This window comes from Acromyrmex echinatior, unplaced genomic scaffold (genome assembly GCF_024713525.1).
Source record: "Acromyrmex echinatior isolate Ae372 unplaced genomic scaffold, ASM2471352v2 Scaffold25, whole genome shotgun sequence".
Lineage (NCBI taxonomy): Eukaryota > Metazoa > Arthropoda > Insecta > Hymenoptera > Formicidae > Acromyrmex > Acromyrmex echinatior.
In genome coordinates, this window is record NW_028259059.1 from 115,237 (window position 1) to 137,716 (window position 22,480).

The 22,480-nt window shown below is 38.1% G+C and overlaps 1 protein-coding gene across 2 annotated transcripts in view; it reads left to right on the forward strand.

The window, feature by feature from the left end:
• Positions 1-22,467, forward strand: part of kek5 (leucine-rich repeat, immunoglobulin-like domain-containing kekkon 5 protein) — a 116,577-nt gene extending 94,110 nt beyond the window's left edge. For both annotated transcript variants that reach the window (XM_087416491.1, XM_011065069.2), the window contains 3 exons: positions 10,833-11,734; positions 11,971-12,490; positions 13,713-22,467. In XM_087416491.1, the coding sequence (XP_087272617.1) occupies positions 10,844-11,734; positions 11,971-12,490; positions 13,713-14,653 (2,352 nt within the window). In that variant the 5' untranslated portion in view covers positions 10,833-10,843 and the 3' untranslated portion in view covers positions 14,654-22,467. The remainder of the gene's footprint in view (positions 1-10,832; positions 11,735-11,970; positions 12,491-13,712) is intronic.
• Positions 22,468-22,480: the final 13 nt, after the last annotated feature.

Below are 22,480 nucleotides of genomic sequence, written 5' to 3' on the forward strand. Positions count from 1 at the left end.
TATAATATAATCATAGATTAATGAAATTACAACGATATTAATATAATTACAATGAGATGTAATGTTATTACTTATTAGAATTATTCTGATAAAACCGTTACTAGTTCTCAAAATTATTATTTGATTTCATGGATATATTCTCTTAAGATTATTATTTAAATTTTTATATCTAATTATTTTTTCTTTTTATAATTAGTAATTGAAAATAAATTTCTAGTAATTCTTAATGTTATTAATTAACGCTCTTATTTTATAATGTTGATTTCTATATATCTACAGTAGAAAAGATTACGGTAACAAAAATCAACGTAAAAGATTAAATATGTCATTCAAACAATAGATATTATTATAATATTATTATAATAGAATTATATATATTATTACATCATACACAAACATTATTAATAAATATTAATTTCTCTGTTACTTAAATACTGAATTATTAGCTTTTTCCCATATTAGCAATTATTTAAATTTTATAATTTATTGTATATTCTTTTTATAAAAAATTAATTTATACCAACACGAAACTGATTATTCATCGAATAATTATCAATCATGAATACAAATCATATATTATATTATTATCTATTTGCTTCATTCATACCTTATTTGCTTTATTTAAAGAAGTACCTAATATACAACAAAACTGATTTAAAACAATCTTTATCTTTCGTAGACAATTGATACCTTTATTTATCGATAACAAACCGAATTCTCTTCCGTTTTGTGTTTGTCGCATTAACAAAGAGCACATTTGTTCTCAAAAGTCACATTTGTCGTATCAACTTCGAATGAAATGACAAAGCATTGTCATATTCCTCATAATTGACACAGACTATCACTACATAATGACAACGACACGACAATGAAAGTATTAATATTATAATATAATAATGTCAGCATTCGTCAGTTCTACCCTTCGGCAGTTAGAATTAATAGAAATGAATAGAAAGAAGGGAAAGTATAAAATAGTGCCGACAGCATGTTCTCGTTTTCTTAAAATTGTTATACTGTCGTGTATCATCAAAGAAAATTTCTTTTATCTAGCTCTCATAGCACGAAAAAGAAAGTAATCAAGATGAAATTCTGACTGCCTATGAGCAGGTAGAACGATATATGTATATGCGAATAAGACTGTATAAAAAGCTTTTTACTAGTCGGGCCGTTCGATACGACAAGATACTGATTACAACTAGAAGATTAAAAGTCCATGGGAATACAAAGAACTTCTTAGCTTTTAAAAACTGCATTTTTGCTTTGAAATATTTAATTGCGAATAATGAATTATCCGTATAAATTTTAAATATATGGAACAATGGGGGAATAATGCAGCACACCTAAGAAAAAGTGGATTCACTATAAAAAATGTTTCAATTGCAATAAAAGAAGAAGTAAAATTAAAGCTGAACTTCTCGTCTATGATAGATTTATTAATTATTTTCAATATAGTATAAATGAATTATTGTATTATAAAAAAAAGTTCATTTGCGTCGTATTACTCGGCGCATCGTGTACCTAATCTTGGAAACGTGTTTTATTAAAGAAAAAATGTGGGACGTATTTCACTGTTTTATCTTATTGTATTTTATCAATAAATATGATAACATTATACTGATGATAGAATTAGATTTCGTAATGGTTTCTCCCACATTTCTAACGTTTCCTCAAGAGCAATATATCTCTTGATTCCATTTAAATAGTCCATTAACATGATAGATACAATTTATACGACTCGGAACTTCTACATGTTGGCTGGAAAATAGCCAAAACTTAACATCCTTATTCGTTTTCGTGTCTAAAGAGTGCAAATGCTCTCTATTGTTATGTAGTTTCTATCAAATAATAATTATTAAATACTCATTCATAGTAGAATAAAAGGCTCTTTGACGATGTCCAAGCATGACAGTACTGTAATCCGATTGCACGGATTACAGTATAATTGGAGCGAAAACGGGACGTGAGTTTCGCGGACTAGTGTTCCGCATCAGCTTGCGGAAGTGTGGAAACGACTTTGACGATGCTCTGATAGTTTCGTGTGACCCAAAGTTAATAACCCCGCGGCGAGGCATGGAACTTTTGCGGACAATGTTCCTGGCCGCAAATTTATAAGATTCGGTCTTATTTGAAAAGTTTATGCAATTTCGCGGTCCCCGGCACACGGCCTGTAAATATTCGGCCGAACTTCGAACTTTTCGAATAATGCAGCCGAAGAGTTTATCCGAAGAGAGCGGTGAATGGATACTACTGAGAGATTAGATATCGAAAAGAAACGAAACGTGATATATGAACTGCAAGCTGGATTCGATTGACGATTTTGACGGAAATTTTTTTGAAATAAATTAACTATACATAAACTATAAATTAAATACGAACGCGTTACATCAATTATTTTAAATATTTAGTTATTCATGTAAATAACAAATATTACGTACTTTTATTGCAATAACTATCGAAATACGATTACATAGCATAATTTCTGCAGCGCGTATCGATTGTATCAAACAAGTGTTTATTTAAAAAAATACTGAACTTTTTAACATTATATATTTTTAACATTATATATTTTTAACATTATATATAATGATTTTAGTTTTCAAATATTCTTTGTTTTCAAACCCCCTCGTTGAGGGGTTGATACAAAATTGATTCTTTAGCACGTACGTGTGTGATCGAGTACAATAATATTGATTCAAGCTAAACGCATTTTATTTATCATGTTTATAGTTAGATATAAGAAGAATTTATTGCCGCATATTGTGAAATGGGTGTCATACGAGCGATGAACCTGAATGTAAATCTCAACTCTGTATGTCAAATAATCTTGTAGAAGCGAAATATCTCTTACCCACATTTCTTTTTCGTATTGTGACTTTATATTACTTAACATTTTCTTTACTATTTTTATCTTTGTCTGTCAAACGTTTTTGTTGTCGAAATTTAATTTTGGAAAATACTCTACTTCTTTCATTGTCATTACATTCAAAGTTAAGCACACATACTATGAAGATAAAGAATCTAGTAAGACTTCGAGAGAAATATTTAACAAAGAAAGGTGAAACCGTTTCCAGGAGAAGAATTTTTTCAATGATTTTCTTAACAAGCGCATCTCCAAAGAGAAGATTAATAAAGATTGCTTCGAGACGGGTATCGCATTACCTGTTTAGTACGATAATTTTTAATTCATCCAATCTCGGATGCGTTTCACGTACCTTGCAAGAAAAAGGATAAAATTTTTCAAGCCAAAATGAATTAAAGCAAAGCTTTCAGCGTTTCTATCTTTTTCTCTTAGCTCTGTTAAGTAGTATGTTCTGTAGATGATTACTAGACTGCGCAAGATATAATTTCAATCATATTCCACGTAGACGTAGCAGTTGTACTGTACGCGTATTATGTACATTATACATACAGGTAAGCAGATATTCGCAAGGATGCGGAATTCAGTTACACAAAGGCGCGTCATCGAGATCGTGAATGCGGCAGATGCATATCGACTTAGCGTCTGTGTAAATATGCTCTGCTTCGCATCTCCGACTTGCGTTACGTTTCGCCGCTTATAGAGAAAGTTACCTCGTTGCAAAGAACACGAGATATTACACTTGTAAACACGCGATCGTTTCAACGTGAATAACGTTACCTTTACGTAGTATTTATATAGTATATATATATGTATGCTGCATCTTCTGAGGAAGCGTGAGTAACTGTCGTTACGTTCCTCCGAATTGTGAGCTTGTATAAAGATTCAAGAATTCTTTAATTGTGGTACTACGAGATTTCGTATATCAAGATATAAGACAAAATAAATACACTAGCTGGATTGTATGTGCACAGTTGGAAAATTTGTGTTAAAATATTTAATGTTTCTCAAACAACTCTAGAGTTTACGTTTCAAAATACATTATTTTTATGTTATTTGTTCACTTATTCATAAATTGTATTATTTTGAGAAATAAGAAATGTTAAATAAATGTTAAATGTAGGTGACTTGGGACAGCATTTTTGTTAAATTTAATCGTGGCATTCACCCATGAGTCACTAAAGAAAACTTACATAAAATTTAAACTTCCTTTAAAAACTCATGTTATACACCACGATTAAATTTAAAAAATGTCAAAAATACATGCTCTCTCAAGTTACCTGCACTGTCCCAAGTCATCTACATTTACAGTATCAAACAAAATATACAGTATTGAACAAAATATTCAAACACAATTAGTTCACATTTAGTTAAATTGATACTTGGATATATTAAAAATTTAATACAGAATTTTAACAAGGATTTGAATGGTTATCGATTTTCTATAATCACAAATACATGTTTTTTTTACTGTGCAACTCTTTATTCCGTTTTATATACTTCCACAAAAATAGACTTTAATTGTTTTTGCTACTGATAAGTACGATCTATAATGAACTTTCTGATAAGTTTGTATAACGGACGTTATACAAACGATTTCAAAATACTAAGATTTTTATTCTTATTTTAGAAATGGAAGACAAATAATATCATCTTCCATTTTTTGAGCGAATGCTATGTAATAATTTGATGATTAAAATTATTTCCACATATCGAGTATTACATGATCTATTGGAATTTTTAATAGTGATGCGAAAAGAAAATACTGAGAATAAAGTAGAACTACTAATTCGTTTGCGCGATTCTGATGTCTACCCGGTAGTCCATGATGGAACGAGCTAACGACTCCGTCCTTATTCTCCGCTAATTAACTATTAACGACTTATCGGGAAAAAGTGACCTCGGTCGAGAGTTCACGCGCCCTATCCGAGAGCGCCAGCGAGCACCGCGTTTATAATTAGAAAGTCGATTACGATGGTGCCCCCGTCGCTGCGCGGTGACCCGATGTAATGAAAACAGCACCCCCTTCGATAATTCGCGAAAAACGCGCTTTCCGCCGGAACCAATCCAGCGGTACGATTGACTAAACTCGTTCGCTTCTTCTTGTGCAAATTGATTATAATAGCCGCTGTCAAAGCTGGCTGTCTCCAATAAAGCATTATTATATCGTGCGCGCTATTATATCCGTATGTTATTATATCATCGCATGCAATTACCGCGTCGTCGTATCGATACGCGTAGCATAATTCATACGACGCGACGTCTGGTCTCAACGTCTGGTCAATATTTATCGAACGCACTGATCTGCAGCCTGCTTAATGTAATTTCACGCGATGAAATTGAGATTAGTCGAATAAATGACAGAAGCTTATTGAAGGTAACATTATTTGCTGAACTGTAAAATCTTGATTCACTCCAGACGAGATCTAGTAATGTGTCACACGTCAACGCATGCGCTTTAAAAATGAATTTCCTGATGATACAAATAGCCATGTCTTCTTCAAATAACAGAAGATTGAGAAAAAAATTATGCATTTAAATTTTCATCTCGTAACTAGTGAGAAAAACTGGTTAAAAATGGACGAATCTGAATATTCTAATGATATCAATTAAAAATTCTAGTTATCTCAACTAAAATTATAATATGATATATGTAAAATAAGAAAAATTTATACATAACAAAAATTTTATATATATCTAACTAGTACATTCTCCTTTTGTCATTTTTGACATCAAATCTCATCATAAGGAATATCCAGAAATCCAAAATATCCAGAACATCCAGAACATAATCCAGCATAAAACGCGTTTGTGTAATAACGTGTAAACCGCGAGACAAGGATTCTTAGTTAGTTAGACAATGTTTCCGTAACTAAGTCAAGCCAGAGGTCACAATAATAACTTTAAACTCACTTTGTACGACGCGATTGCATCGAAAACGAGATTCTCCTTTTCGCCTTACGGCCATTTGTATCACGACCAGGTAATTTAACAAAAAGTTGCTTGCGATATTTCGTTATTACGTTTAAGCTCTTCCAACGACGAGAGACTGAATCTCTGAGAAGTTTCAATGGAGCACCCTATACATGAGGGTTTTTTTTCGTCGAAGTCTCGTTCCACGTTCAGTTCCTCGCTTCAAGCGTTATCTCAAAGTACATATAACACATATAAATCCGTTCGTCATAACTTCTTTGATATTCTTGGAAGATGGCCACGCGGCCGTCGTCGTCGTTCAATAATCCTTATTTCTACCGGGGGAAAAAGTTTCCGCAAGAAAGCTGGTAAGTATTGCGCGTGTTCTTCTTTCCTCACAAATTACAAATTAAATTACAGCACTTTCGTAGGAAGCGCAAACTTCCCTAAAACTCATGGCTGCGAATCACTTACAGTAATCTGTGTCTTACTTGCACGATCGCTTCGTGATGAAAAAAAAAAAAAAATCCTCTCGGCATAGTTCGCGCGACGCTTTTCCTCCCCGTTCCACGAGCGTTCATTTTACTTTCCTTCTTCTTAAATATTCTATATTTACGCGTAGCTTCCGCTGCAAAAGCTGCATCGTAACTACTGCTTTCGAAAGTCATTTATAAGCATCGCCCACCCACTCGTCGCACCGATCGTTACATCCGCCAATCATCGGTCGCTCGGTGTGTTTCGCGAGACCTTATTTCATACGCGAAAATATAGGGCGGGCAGAGAGATCCGGCAGGATAACCACCGCCTCCGGTATGTTGGCTCGCATGATTGATGAAATTTGTGTAGGAGCAACAGGGCATACTTGCCGTACCCTCCGGTAACGGAACGCTCTTGATTGATAGAGGGTGTTCGAATTTGAAATTCCGCCCTACGGAAAGTTGACCGCCCACACTCTCTCTTCCTCCCTCCCTCTCCCCCATTTCTCTCTCTCTCCTTTTTTTCTATCTCCCTTTCTCTTCTGCGTCTGATGTTTTTTTTTTCTGCGTGGCACGCGAACGTATATACTAGACACGCACACGTTCACGTTGAGCAACTTTACGTTTCCGCATCCCATGACACGACTGATGGGAGATTCCTTCCGGCACGGTACACGCGCCGGCCAAAGGACACTCGTCTCATTCGTCCATCGTTCATTCAGGCTAAAAGGCCGCTCCAGTCCGTATACAAGCTCCTCACTTTCCCCGTATCCTTGTTGACTTAGTTATTTACAAGTCAAATGCGGTCGATCGATATACTAGGATCGTCGTGAAGCCGCATCGGGCGCAGCGATACAGAACAGCGAGACGAATGTACGAATCGAAGCTCAATGCATACGCATACGATGTCACACGAGTATCATCTTTTAGCGTTTCTCTTGTCGTTTTGTCCCGTGTAATATTAACTCTCTGCGCGTACGTGCCTTTCCTCTGGAATATATTTCATGGAAGAGAAAACGCTCTTCGTATCTCTCTCATAAGCCGTACACACGCCGAGCAGCATGCCACGGTTCAAAGAGCACTGTTTTAGCTTCAGATCTAAAGCCACGTGGGCAAAGAGAAGGCTGAAACGTGCGTGGCGGTTTTAGAGGACAATACTTTTATTACGTATGTTTTGACCGCGTTGCAAGACCGATCGAGCTCGAAAGAACTACGCTGTCGCGGCCAAAACAATAAAATCTCGAGGCTATAGGAAAGTGTAGCAACCGCAGGCGTCCTTGCGGACGAAGACTTCAAAAAGTTTCGACGTCACGCGGAGCATGTGTACGTGAAAAGTTGGCGGAAATCTACTATGGCACGGTTCCCACCGGAATGGTTTTCCCGATGGAATCCGGCTGCGATCTTTGGCGAATTTCTCTTTGTTTTCCCACGACGTTAATCCGCAGTGACGCATAGTTTACTTTTGTACGCTTCGAAAAATACAAGTTACACGATTTCAATTATTATACACATTGTGATTCGCTGACGATCCTCGCTACGGTTCTCTAATATTGAATCATATTTAATTTTTAACCGTTTTTCGGTCCTTCGCGAATATTTCAATTTCGCTCGACTGCATATATATCGCTTTCTTGCTTCAAAAGTGACACAACTAAACAAATTGACTTTCTCAGAATAAGAGATAAAACTATTTTTCTACTTGACAGACAATTGATTTAAATTAATTAATACTAGCAAAAGTAGTACATCAGTCCAATTTGAGCTCCAGAGCCAAAACGCAAAGCCATTGACATAAAAAAATTCAATGTATGATTTCATAGACTTGTAAAGTATTGATAAGCGTCGCTCAGACGTGTCTTCGAAATCTTACCCATATTGATTTTTTGTGTTGATGATTTTGCATTTTGATTCGAGAGCTTAAATTGGATAGGCATGGATTATATAATTCTTAATATGATTAAATGTCATTTCCATTTCATCCTTTAAGAAATTACTTATGTCATGTTTTAAGTTATAGCAAGTTTGATATCCTACAAATCCTGAATAATTTTTCAAGAGCGACATAACTTGAAATGTCACCAACAGAATTTATTTATGTTTATCTTGATCGATTAAAATAACTAGATTTAAAATAAAATTTCTTCTTTAAACTTTGACCACAAAACTGTCTTAACTCTAAATGTTTTCTATAGACTTTTCCTTTTTTTATTTACAAAAACGAAGAGTGACACAACTCGAAGTGTGTCACTCTTGTAGAAAGTATTACGATCTCTTTGAAAACCTTAAGAACTACAAGTACTATTTGGCGGACGAACTGTGAAGTTAGTTCAATTTTGATGATTAGTAGAGTGATCGTTACCTAATTCTTTATAATAACTTGAAAATAATATTGAATTATCATTTTTGAAATAAAGAAATGATATTCTTAACGTAATCAAATGTTATTTTTATCGTATTCGTTTTACGACTTTTTGAAAAAAATTACTTTTTTTTAATTATAACGATTTTGATGATTTTTTTTATGAAGTTAGGTTATTAATTAAGTTTGGTTATAAAATACTTTCGTGAAATTTAATTATTAATCATTTTTTATTGGATAATATTTACTTAACTCATTCATGATTCTCTGAAATGATGATTTTGTTGAAGATCTAAAAAATCAGCTAAATCTAAACATAATTTTATTGGACTTTCAAAATAATTATGTAGGACGGATCAAGCTCATTGCAAGAATGTCGAAATTTTTTGCATGGCTCATCATACTTACGTTTTCTGCACAATTATTTTAATGATCCAAATTTATTTTGTAAATCTGTATTTACTTAAATTTTAGATACTTTAACAAAATTGTTCTTTCCGTACAATAATTCAAAAATCTCATTTTTTGTGCTATTTTTGAAATAAGAGGACGATATATAAAAAAAAATTTGAAATCTCTGTATAAAATTTATCATGAAATGAAATTTGAGGAACGAGATACATAAAATACTGGATAAATACACAAAATTAGAATTGTGTTTTAATAAATTAATAAATCATTTTGAGATATACTTATAAAACTTCTTTCATCGGGATGTTGTAGCTTAAATTCTTATCAAATTTCAACCGATAGAGAGATTCGGAATTGTACTTGTCGCCCGTCGGCGGAAAAACTAATATAATGCACAATCTCGAACTCCACGGCGATAATAACAGGGGTGAAGCTTGTTTTAGTTGTCGTGCTGTATTAATTTAACTTCGGCGACGCGTCGACACGACACGATGCGACGCCGGCGTCGCAGAACGCGATGCCGTAATGGTATTAAGCTAAATTGCCAACAGTTCTCAGCAGGGTATTCCGTCCTGCTTTGAGATTAGTGGCGTTGACTAACAAAAATAAAGAAAAGACAGGCTCGTGGGAATGTAAGGGGGAAGAAGACAGAGTGGCCGAGAAAACACGAAGAAAATCCTGGAAGTCTCCGATGGCACCAAACTGCCTTAGACATAGCAAGACTTGTTCGATAACATGGAAAGTCGAGTTTAGTCTCGTTGTGCGCCATAAAATAACTTTACTCTGTTCACGCAAGTGACATATACTGTTATAAGAAATAGCAGTAAATATATAAGACTGTCATAATATATGCAGTGATTCTTATTCAAATCTCTTATAGCGTTTTTCACTGGCAGAACTGATGCGCACTCAGTGCACATTAAAGCTGTTGTGCACAAATTTAATCTGAATGTCAGAGTGAGATATCTCAATTAATATAACCGAATGTTATAATATCCAATGTATATTTTATCAAATATCCCAATAAAATGTGTTGAGGATTTAATTCATTTCTATATTTTTATTAAACGTACTTCTTTACGTCGATTTGTGTACAACGGCTTTAAAGTGCACTAAGTGCGTACCAGCTCTACCAGTGAAAATCGCTATTAGATTCGAAATTTTCTAATAGTTCATTCAAATCATAGCAATTCAAATTCAAATCGAATGAAATTTTACCTGAATCGATTCGATTCGTATAGTTCGAATAGTTCGCACATCTTTAGCAGAAGGTTAAATAGAGTAAAGCTAAAGACGTGGAGAAGACGATAAACAAGTATATTTTATATACATATAATTACATGACGGCATTTATTATTGCAAAATCGTATATCGCGTAATTTGTTCCGTGACAATCATGCACAATTATCTCAATGTACATTAACTAAAAGTGTCAAATAGCGTATGGGATATTTGTATGATATATAAATTATTCAAAATTATTAAGCGCCGCGTATTATTTAGTAATAATTAATTCCGGCCGCGTATATGTAATATGATTAGTCGATCGTGTAATTAAACAATGATCCACATCCGCGTTCAACTATCAATAATGGTGGATGTAGGTAAAACGCATAGCTAGTTGCCCGCGTTGGTAAATATTAAATGGTAACTGGAATACATTAGTTACATGTTGCATATTTCTCTCCGACAGAATATCCCAAAAGACGAAACTCCGCTTTCACATGCATGCAACTACGCTCGGTTAAGTAAGTTCTGCGGTCATAGTACCACAGTCACGTTCTAACGTCATCGCGCACGTTTCTGCTGTTAACAGGATTCCTCGAGATGATACCGAGAACGGCGAGCCGGTGGCTGCTTTGTGTGGCGCTTACGGTCGCCCTGTGTCAAGGCCAGGAGGACTGGATGCAGTGCTTGTCGACATGCAAGTGCAAATGGGTGTCTGGTAAGAAGACCGCCGAGTGCATTAAGCAGGACCTCACGCAGGTGCCGGGGGACCTCTCGCCCGAGATCCAGAGTCTCGATTTGACTGGCAATCGCATAACTCACCTCGCACGCAATGCATTCAGCCGCGTCAATCTGGTTAATCTGCATAAGCTGTCGTTGCGCGATTGCGGCATCGAGTTGATTAACAAGGACGCTTTCAGCGACTTGAAGATCATCATTGAGATCGACCTGTCGGGCAATAATATCCACAGTCTGCATCCAAGTGTCTTTTACGAAACCCAAAAATTGCGAGTGTTGCTACTCAATCAGAACAAATTAAAAGTGCTGGATAACGGTCTGTTCTTCAATCTCACCTTCCTGCAGAAAGTCACGTTGTCAGACAATAGATTGGAGCGCATCGAGGAGCAGGCGTTTCGCAATTTGCCAAACTTGCATTCCCTCGCGTTGGACGGGAATAATTTCAGCACCCTACAACTGCAGAGCTTCGAGAGTCTGCCCAAGCTCGGCAGTCTCGAGCTCCAGAATAATCCATGGAACTGCAACTGCCACCTCAAAAAGTTCCGCGATTGGGCGATTCAGCGCAAGTTGTACACGCAGCCAACCACTTGCCAGCAACCGCTCCACATGATCGGCAAGATGTGGGACGAAGTTAGTAGTGACGATTTCGCGTGCAGACCGAAGATCACCAACATCGAGCCGTCGAACAAAATCGAGGCAGCCAAAGGAGATGTGACAATATCGTGCAGGGCAACGGGAATTCCACGTCCTGAGGTAAATGCATATTCAGGCACACTCGATAATAATATCTTATAAGTTAAAATCAAATAAGTTCCTGATCTAAATAAAATTTATAGTGAAAAGAAATGCAATTTAATATTAATCTTGCCATTTCATTAGAGAATTTTTGTATTCAATACATATTAAAATTTCTTTACTAATGCACTTTTCTCTACTGCCGCACTATGAAACCTGCCATTATGAAACCTCACATTACATATCTATTTCAGTTATCATGGACGTATCGTAATCGCCTTATAACCAACAGTTCCAAACACGGGAACGATAAAAATTACTTATTGTTGGAAAATCATGATTGGTTAAATCTCACTATCATCGATGCGCTGCCTGCCGATAAAGGTGACTACATTTGCCACGCGAAGAGTCCGGGCGGCGAAGCGGAGAAAAACGTGACTGTGTCCATAATGGGCGATGCTCTAAGCGGCAGAGAGAACTTCATCAGCCTGCCTCTCGCTATCGGACTAGGTGTCACGGCGTTGTGTCTGCTGATCGTCACAGTAGTGCTCTGCGTGTGCTACTGTCGTCGTCGCCACACCAGGCATGACGAGAAAGGTCTCGAAGCGGCGTCCCTGGAACACCACGGTCTCGGTGAACAGGAGAAATCCCTGATTACGACCATTAACCCGGTCGTGAAGCCCCCGAGGCGCTACGAGGCACCGTCGGTGACATCGCATAGTACGGAGATGACGGAGCTGAACCGCACGTTGCTCGACAACGACTCGGTTTTCGGTCAGTACACAGCCTATATTACTAAACAGTGCGCGGCTAGGTGCTAGCGAGAAACTATCTTGCATTAACTTCGACAAGCGATTTACCTCGAAACCGCGCATTCGCGGACATTAATTTAAGGTCGACAGAATTCATCGGCGAATATGGCCCGATATGATTCTTAACAAGTCGCGGAACATCGGTCATTTCGTTTGAATAGTATTCTCCCTCCAAGCAGAAATGGAAACGACCTCTATATATCGCTTATATAATAATGTACAAACAGCGTGTATGCATGTGTGTGCGTGTAATCGTAAATCGATTTGTTTCCGTGCCGAGCGCGGACTATCATGCGAGAATTGTCCGACCAGGTGCCATCGATCTTAAGGTAAGGAGAGTCCGCCAAGTGGCAGTTAGGAGACTAATGAAGATCCGTTAGGGACGCTTATAATACATCAGGCACCCCTTAATATAACATTTGCGCTGCGATAGCGCGAACACATTCGTCATCCGTGTTCGACCATTGATATATCATCCTTTTAGAAATAATATTTTCTGTAGATCAAAACAGAGAGCAGATTTTAATTTCTAGCTTCGAACGCGAAAATGTCGATTACGACTTGCATAATAAATCGCTGTAATTATATAATTGTACAAGTAATGACGACAATAAGGTACTCTAAGCAACATGTTGCGTGTGTAGACTTGCGTGTTATTATTTAATGAAATATTTTTCGACGAAAATACGCAGGGACTTGTATATGTGATAACACATAATCGAATTTTTATAAATTCGGAATATTGTAAAGAAAATATCAATATATGACTTTAAAGTGATTCGAGTCTTGTAACAAAATTCAGTCAACTTTACGAATTTTAAGGGAACTTCAAAGCGGCACTATGTAGTGCCAGCGTTCGCTTGACCGACGACGCTTAAGAAAATGCAGTTACATTTTCCAGTTCAATTCATAAAGCGCTCTTCCGACTATGATCATATCGCGACCAATCCGATTAAAAGCATTCGTTCATGCTCGTTGAAGATAATATCAGTATCGCGGAACGTATCAAAACAATATCCTGGTAATGCAGTCTTATTACTCGCACGTACGTCTCGCGCGTTCAGTCTTTTTGACTCGCTGATCTCCCTTGCGCGATCTTTTTTTCTTCCTGTTTTTTTTTTCTTAACCTTACTTAGATTTTCTTTTTTAACGTTCGTCCTTCTCTTTTGTTCATGTTCTCGCAGCTGACGGTGTCGGGAGCGGTGTCGTCGGCGGGGTAGGCGGCGGCGTAGGCGACGACGAGAAGGAGCACGAACGAGCTACACCGGAACTCGACGGGAGTGGCAACGGCGGCGTCGTCGGCGGCGGCGGTGGCACATTGCCGCGCGGGGGTGCCGGTTACCACCACCGACAATATCCGCCGGATCTGCTGGCCTTCTCCGGCGGTCGCGGCGCATCGCCAACTAGCCAGGCGTCAACAGCGCCTGACAGCACGCGTCTGCCTAGTCAGCAAATGATAGCACCGGCGGCGGCGGCGACAACGGCTGCGACGGCCTCATCATACGGCTCGCCGCCGTCAGGCCAGTACCATCCGGCTGCCTTCAAGACGTTGCCACACAGTCGCAGCGCGACACCGTATAGTCTCGGACCATCATCATCGTCGTCACCGTTAGCGCCGGTGCTACCTCGTCACGGTTATGTGACGATTCCGCGACGACCGCGAGCGCCTAGCTGGAGCAGTGCACCCCCGACGTCGCCCACCGACGCTCTCGAACCTGTATACGACAATTTGGGGCTACGCACTACGGCGGATGGCAGCTCGATGTTGTCGCTGAATAAGAGCCCAGAATCAGTGGCCTCGTCCATGAGAGGCCGGCCGCTTCCGGGCACGCCGGGGGGTTCGCACTACGGATCGATCCAACGTAGCACCCCGAATATCTTGACGAGTAATCCGTTGGACAGAGTGGCGCCGGAAGGTGCAGCTGAATGGCCGCTCAAGTTGACGGACGAGAGCATGGACGGCGGTCATCTGTTACTCACGCAGCAGCAACAGCAGCAACAGGCAGCCGCCAGCAACACTCTCGGTAGAAAGGTGCCGCCGAGACCGCCGCCAAAACCCAAGAAGAAATCCGCCAATGGGCCGACGTTATACGAGGATGAGGGTGAAGATGGCACGGAAGTATGATATCATGGGCATCGTCCGCGATGAGAGCGACTGGTCGTAGTACGTCACGATGGGACGTGCGTGACCACACTTACAATAAACCGGTAGTGCCTTTCGAGACGCGTGTCTCGCACGTGCGAGACTTCCACTCCGTTCAGCGAGTTGCAGTCTGGAGAATGAACAAAACGAGGAGACTCTTCTGGGAGACTTTAGGATCTATGGATGGACACGGGTGATTCGCCGAAATCGCTGACGATGACATTTTAGAGGAGGACACGCCAGTCGGACATTCGCGTCACCTATATTCCCCTTCCTCAACTTTCCTTTCCTGTAAGTTATCTTGTAAGTTATTTATTGAACGTTACAGAGCACCCGGAGTATCCGAAATCAGCAATTCGTGATCTACATGAATTATTTACCGAAACGATCCGATCGTTCAATGGATCCTTTCTTATCCCTCATCTCCTCCTATGTATCTTTCTCTTTTTTCCCCCTTTTTTTTAATCAGGTTCCTTTAGCGTTTTATTTGACGCTCGCCACGCGCCGTGAGGTGATAACGTGATAATGTGAATAAGGTTGCGGACATTGCTACCGGTATTAGTTGATAAGGCGAAACCTTTCGCGTTTTGTGTGAAATTTACGTGGAGCACGAAGCAACTGGAAGTGCTGAACGCGAGTCATTCCGCGAAGAGCGATACCAGTGAATTCATCTTCTATTCGTATTACCCCGCAGTGGGAAATCGCGATCATAACGGCGCGATTCGCGTGTATAGACGGAAGTGTTAAGGTTCAGGCAAGGCAACGTTTTGCACATGTTACATTTATGCGGTAAACATGATGAGAATTTAACATTGTTAAGAATTTATCTAGTTGTTATACGCCTATCGCGTTTTCTTTTTTGACATTGAAATTCTGACGCCTGTATCGAATCGTAGCAAGACTCGTTGCATTCGCAAGCAACACGAACTCTCGTGTTAAGCTTACGCCGAAAATGGCGTAATGATCTGTGTCCCTTCTCCTTCTGTAAGCGCATCGTTAGATCGTGTTCGTACCCGTAGGAGTACCCGTATTCTCGTCTCAGCGATGTTTGCATCTTAAATCATCGACAGATATATCACGTATGATCATTGCAATGATCGTAGCGGCAAATTGATTATCAGTATCTCGTAAATATCGTTGATGTCAGTCCCTTATAGCATGGGAGTAGCGTCTATCTCTTTCCCTAAGAGGGAAACGTAAAAAGTGTAAATTTTTATCATTAAAAGTAATGGAGAAATTGTTCACTTTTCACATTTCCGCTCTACAGAAAAAGTTACATGATCGCTACTCAGAACATTCCAACAGCATTGCAGCAATATTGAAATGACACTGCAATGTTGCTAGAATTCTCCCTGCTATATGGAATACGGAATGCCCTACTTATGTACGGTGCCACTTTGTATTACGTTAAATGGGTAATAATCTATTACAGCGATTGTAAATCTATATTAGATGTAAGTGCTGCGATGACACTCGACGTGTGTTTGAAGTTGTAAGAACAGATCGTATTGCAACGTACGATAAAATGGTGTACAGTATAAATATGTGACGATTATTTCTACCGATGTTAATTGCACGAATACCGTGACCTTTGAAATTCGTGTAATTCATTGTCGTCAGAATGACCGAATGGTCGAAAATAACAGCGTATTTTGTAAATGAGACCAATTTGATGTCACTGCCCGACTGGTCTCCGCTACCATCGTGCTAACCATGGATAACACCAAAAAGACCAGTTTATAATGTATATATACACTCCTCTACCGATCCAAATTCACTTCGGGACTTCAAATTAATTGAACGTTACGCGCGGTGCGTTCCAATTAGCAACAATTACAGCTCGATTGTTAACAACTGCGGCATATCGCGCATAATATCCGAATGCGCGCGTAAAAATTATTGACTAGCTCTCGTACGATTGCAAGTAATCAAAAGGACAGCGCCAATTGTAACGTGGACGAATTGTTAGATGAACATGATTTAAAAAGATGACGATATTACGACATGTCGTAAACGCGGAGTGAAGAACAGAATTCATCGCGTTCCCATTTTGAGATATGTTCGATCGCTACAATTCTACCGTCGACGACAATATATCGTAAAGTAGAACGTCCATGCGAGCTATATATCATCAACCAGCGAACGCGTACGGACTTATGGTCCCGAATACCTGATGGCCGATAAATCGTCTCTCCTTGAAACTGGAAAACATGTGACTCGTCGAAGCGCGGGGCTTGTCACGCGCACAGCCGGCAACGCGTTTTTCTTTCGCGTTGAAGTTAATATCTCTTCGAACTCATTCGAGCTCGCTTCTCTTTTTTTTCTCCTCTTATCGCGATGCGATTTCCGTGATACGAATACATACAAGTGGTCCCTCTTGGCGGTGCTCGCATTATCCTCAGCAGTGGTGGTTAACGCTGTCGATTCGCCAGTTCTGTTCTCGCGCGAAACATCTGGCTGCGATACATCGTGATAAGGAGTGCTTTATGTTCGCTTACCCCCCCCCCCCCCCACACACACACACACACACACACACACACACACACACACACACACACACACACACACACACACATGAGGAGCCGCCACGCCATGGCGATATTTCACCGCAAGTAAGGGTAGGTAGAGAACGTTCTTTAACTGCGAATTTATCGCCAGCGAACCATCCACTCTTTATGCTTTTGTTACCTTTTTTTATCTGGGAAGATTAACGTTTTCCTTTCTCTAGCTTTAGCAAGGATTTCGGACGCGATTGTATACAACTTGTTGCGATTGCGCGCGGCCGCGGTTTCCGTGGCGAAGCGCCGAGCGAGGAAACGTATTTCGAATGAGTCCCACGCGAACTTGCCTTATCATTGAACGACACTTGAATTCAAAGGGCTCTCGATCAATCCCATACCCTTGTCTCCCGAACTCGGCGGCGACCCGGATCAACGCTGTTCAAGTAAAACACGACGGATCTTGCTCCATAAATGCATCATGGGAAATCGCGATATATTGGGAAGACACTTTATGTCAACTGTAAACTCAGCGCTTCTTCTCTTATGCAATCGCATGAGAAGTTTCGATTTATTAAATTGGTATTTCACGCGCGAACACAGATTAAAATAAAGATTTCCTTAACCCTCCAGACGTGAGTCTCTACTGGATCTATTCAATTATATCCTTGTTGACGATAAGTCGGTCTATTGGAGAGAGCTATTCAATTGTAAATCTCTTTGTCAAAAATATTAAATAATTTAATTTTCTTTATGTTACATCTGCATATTTGAATTATTTTTATTAAAATATACTTACCCAGTAAACATCAATTAATGGTAATATAATATTAATGTTATATTCATATTCAACAATATAAATGTAATATGATACATAACAATTACATTGAGAGAATTTACTACAACAGTTGTTGAGTATGAAATTATAACTTTGTTTTTATTTAGTGTTTACTGGCTATTTATTTTTATGTCATTTTATTTCCTTGAAATTAATTAGTGCCTTTTATTTAACATAAGTGAGTTTCACAGACCCAGCAATAATTGTGATTTTGGCACCAGTTCTCGAGGGTTAAGATGAAACTTAGGTTCGATTGGAAAAAAAACTTTCGACGTCTGTTATCTTGCACCCTGATGATTTTGTCGATTGAAGTCTCCCCTTTTAGGACATTACATGTTATTCGGATCGCGATACGAATATATAATTTAATATTTTATTTTATTCCGCGATACGAATATATAATTTAATATTTTATTTTACTTAGAATAGATTATTTCAATTCTTTTTTCTTATCTTTTTTCTTTCTTTTAAAGCTATTCCCTTTATTTCGCATTCTGATGATTATCTGATTTTGAGATCGATTCGCGGGACGCGTAAAGTGCGACGGTCGCCAAGAACCATCCGGAAAGCCGAGCTTTTCGTGCCCGGATTACGCCAAACAGTATTAAGCGCTCGATGACTACGACTCGAGTGCAAACTTGACAGCCGTCCGGGTGAGACGCGGCGGAGAAAATAGCGGCGCGGTCGTGTCGCCTCGATTTTTCGCCGTGCCACCGCGATCGACGAGCTCGACAACTTATTGCGGAGTGTTACCGTCTAACTCTCGTGCGAGAAAAATGTTCAGTCGCGATGCGCTGCGACTGAGAAACGTTTCCGGTCTCTTGTAGGCCAGTGCCAATCGATTTTTCCAACCACGACGATTTTTCTATTTTCGTTTCTTCACGAATCGTCGAATCAATGCATGCGGAACGCGTCGTTCCATTGTGTTTGTCTCTTCTTACACGTAGATTTGTATCGCTCAGCAGCCCGAATATGTCGTGCAAGGTACAAATGAGAAGGAAATCGCGCTTTCGACGAGCGTATGTGAAAAATCGAGCTCGCACGATCGGAGAACAGTATTTTAAGCGGCCTAGTAAAGTCGCGGCTCGCCTAGATCGACCTCGTGCCGTGCTATGTACATACACCCCCCTCTCCCTCCCTCTCTCTCTCTCTCTCTCTCTCTCTCTCTCTCTCTCTCTGTCTCTCTCTCTCTCTCTTCCTTCTTCTCAATTGCACCCTATCCGTACATGCTGTTCATATCGTAAATGACACACAATGAAAACTCGCACGGCACGGGTCCGGTCGTTACCGGCGCCACGAGTATATTTTTGTAATTTTGTATTTTGCATTGCGTCTTTCTCCGTGATCCGTCGTCTCACTCGGCCGATTATTCCGGAGGATCGATTTCCGTTTGTCGATATCACTGTTCAACCCTCGGATACGTTTGATGGGGGCAACGTGAGATCGACGCACATTCCATGTAACACTGTGGGAAAGTGCTGCGCGCATCCGACAGTTAACGAAGCGAATGTACGTACGTCATACTCTGGCATCGGGGATAATTTATTGATTGTCACCGCGTGTATTCTGAATTGCAATTGCGAAACCACGTCACTTGTGCGTTCTGCTCCGCGAATGTTCGATACCGATCGATCATGAACCGAGTAACATCGATCTTGTCTTTTTACGATCGACCACACTTTTGTACGAAGCCCTCTCTTTCTCTCTCGTTCGTATAACGAGGCATTATTAATTCTTAACAACGAAGCAATCGAGATTTAAACAAGCTTTTATTTCTATTCGAGGAATAACCGAGATCTTCAAATAAAACTCTTAAATATCACCGAATCAATTGAACGTTCAATTTCTACCATTCTTTTTTATTTTTATACATAGTGTAGAATTTCAGTGGACTATTTCAAATCATTCTCGATCTGTTGAAGATATTCTCGTTTTCGTCTCTTGAAGATTTTTGTTCAATTATATAATTACGTTCCAAGATGCATAATTTTCTGTTCGTTGGTAGAGTAAAAAGAACATATTGCTAGAACTGACATTATCGGGGATAAAATTAAAAACGTAATTTCACACGAATGAGAACCAACGTCATTAAACACTTTCATATCGTGATGTTGTATCGGAAATGCTCAGCGCTCAATTATCTATCCAACTGCCAACTACAACGCAATGTCGTGTTTGCGTGATATTTCAAATATCGTGCACGCACATTCCTCGCTTCCAATATCCTTCGATTTGTACGTGCTCGTGAAGTGTTACAGTAATTTACATTAAAATAGGGTAATTTACGACTAGCACAAGCAAATTCATTTAGGCTGCTCCGATTTGTACGTTTTGTGCTACACAGAAGAGAGCTTGACACGGTCAAAATTTTTGTTGAAATTAATAGCGTTGGCGTCATTTCAACAATTTTAATATATTCGCAAATATCACGCATATCATTATCATTTACATGATTTTAATACCATTGGTTATTAAATTTTATTATGAATGCTTTTACAATTTAGATTTGTTGTATGATTTTAATGAAAACGTTGATTATTAAAATTATTAAATATTTTGAATAATTATAAAATTAATTTCGAATTTTTACTTTCTATTTCTTACGTACAAACGTTTAGGTACTTGTATGCAAAATGACAAATATGAACATATTAAATTTACGATATGACGCTTCACACTTTCTGCCAATGAGCAGTCAATCGAAGGTACCGTCCAACCAATAGATTGGTCCGACTTACAATCTTCCGAGAAATTATTTCTGGATCTAATTAGAATACTTTTTATAAGATGCGTGCATTTTATAGAGCATAGTTCAGTGAAAGTTCACACAGACCTAAAGCGGATCACACTAAATACTTAGCATTTTACATTTATTACAGTATTCTGTGAGATATAATTTTATACTTTGCAATTAGAGCATATAAAATAGTTACGTATATTCTAGCAAGTTCTAACTGCTTTTGTTTCTTTAAATAAAGATTTAAAGAAGATATTTAGAAAAGACATAAATTCTTTACATTATACGCATCTTTATAAATTGTATGCATTCTTGACAAAAATAGAAATCAAAACATATATTTCGCTTATTACTGCGAATTCTTTATGTCTATAAAGAATTCACTGGATTTTTGTCACATATAAACAAATTTACATTTATTTTTATAGCGTGTGAAGTATTCCGTAAATAACTTAATTATTCTCTCTCAAGACTGACAATCTTAGAGTTAGGGGTAATATCTTTTGGTTTTATGTACTTTATGAATGAATATTCTCGTTATTTCTCGATAGAATTACATTTATACGAAACAACGCCATCATGAATTTTGTTTAAGTTAATATGAAATATGTTATGCAAAATTGTTCTTTTTAAAGAGATATAATTTGTTATTTCACATATATTTATATAGTGAAACATACATATAAACATAAATAATTATCATTGATTAACATCGATCGAAGCCAACTGAGCTGTGTTCATTTGCTTCTATTATTACCTGTTACAGAACAATGTTGTTTAATTAATAAGCCCTTTGCCTAACGCATAAACAATTGTTAAAACTGCCTAATTGCCGCACCTAATGGCGCTAAATTTCAATGAAGGAAGAATGTAACGTGTACGAGTAAAATAATAAAGTATTGTAGGAAAACGTCAATACGTCGCTAAATATGCATAATAATTCTGTTGACACACATGTCGAACTTGACAACATGTCGTGTAAGGATTGCATCTGGATAACTCGTACTTAACGAGTATTTCTCTGAATCATCATGAATCGCAAATCAAAAAGAAAATTACCATTTCATTGACGCAATTTCGTATCACGGACGAAGAGTACTGTGAGATGGTGGCTAAGAAGATCGGAAACTGTTTTTATCGAGATATGTAAGCCGGAATGATAATATGAATGTAAATGATTTATATGTGCGTGTCATATGTTGTAGATAATAATCTTAATTCGAAATGTAACATCTGCGTTCTCGCCAGGTTCTACATGTGGTAAAAATATCAATGATCGAGGAAAAATTTCATTAATGAAATATTTTTACCGTTATTCCTACTAATGTATCCTTGCTATTTGTACGATTTATTACTTTTATATTAGTTTTCTATATATACTATGTTTTAATATTACTATATTTTTTAAGATATTACTATGATTATTATATTTACGCTATGTAGTTACTATTGTCGCTATTATTGTCGTCATTACTATAATTATTTATAAAAAAGATACCTTGCTTTGTAATGAATTCAATTTTCAATGGTTTAAATATAAATTTTCGGCCGAAATTATGATATGTACAATATATTAACATACTGGCGCTGTAAATATTATACATATTTTATAAATGAAATATTTAGTGTGATTGTAATATTACAATAATGTACTGAAAGCACCACTCTGTACACTCCACTAAATATATGGGTTAAATTTTAATAAATATTTCCCAATCCCAAATTTAATCCATTTT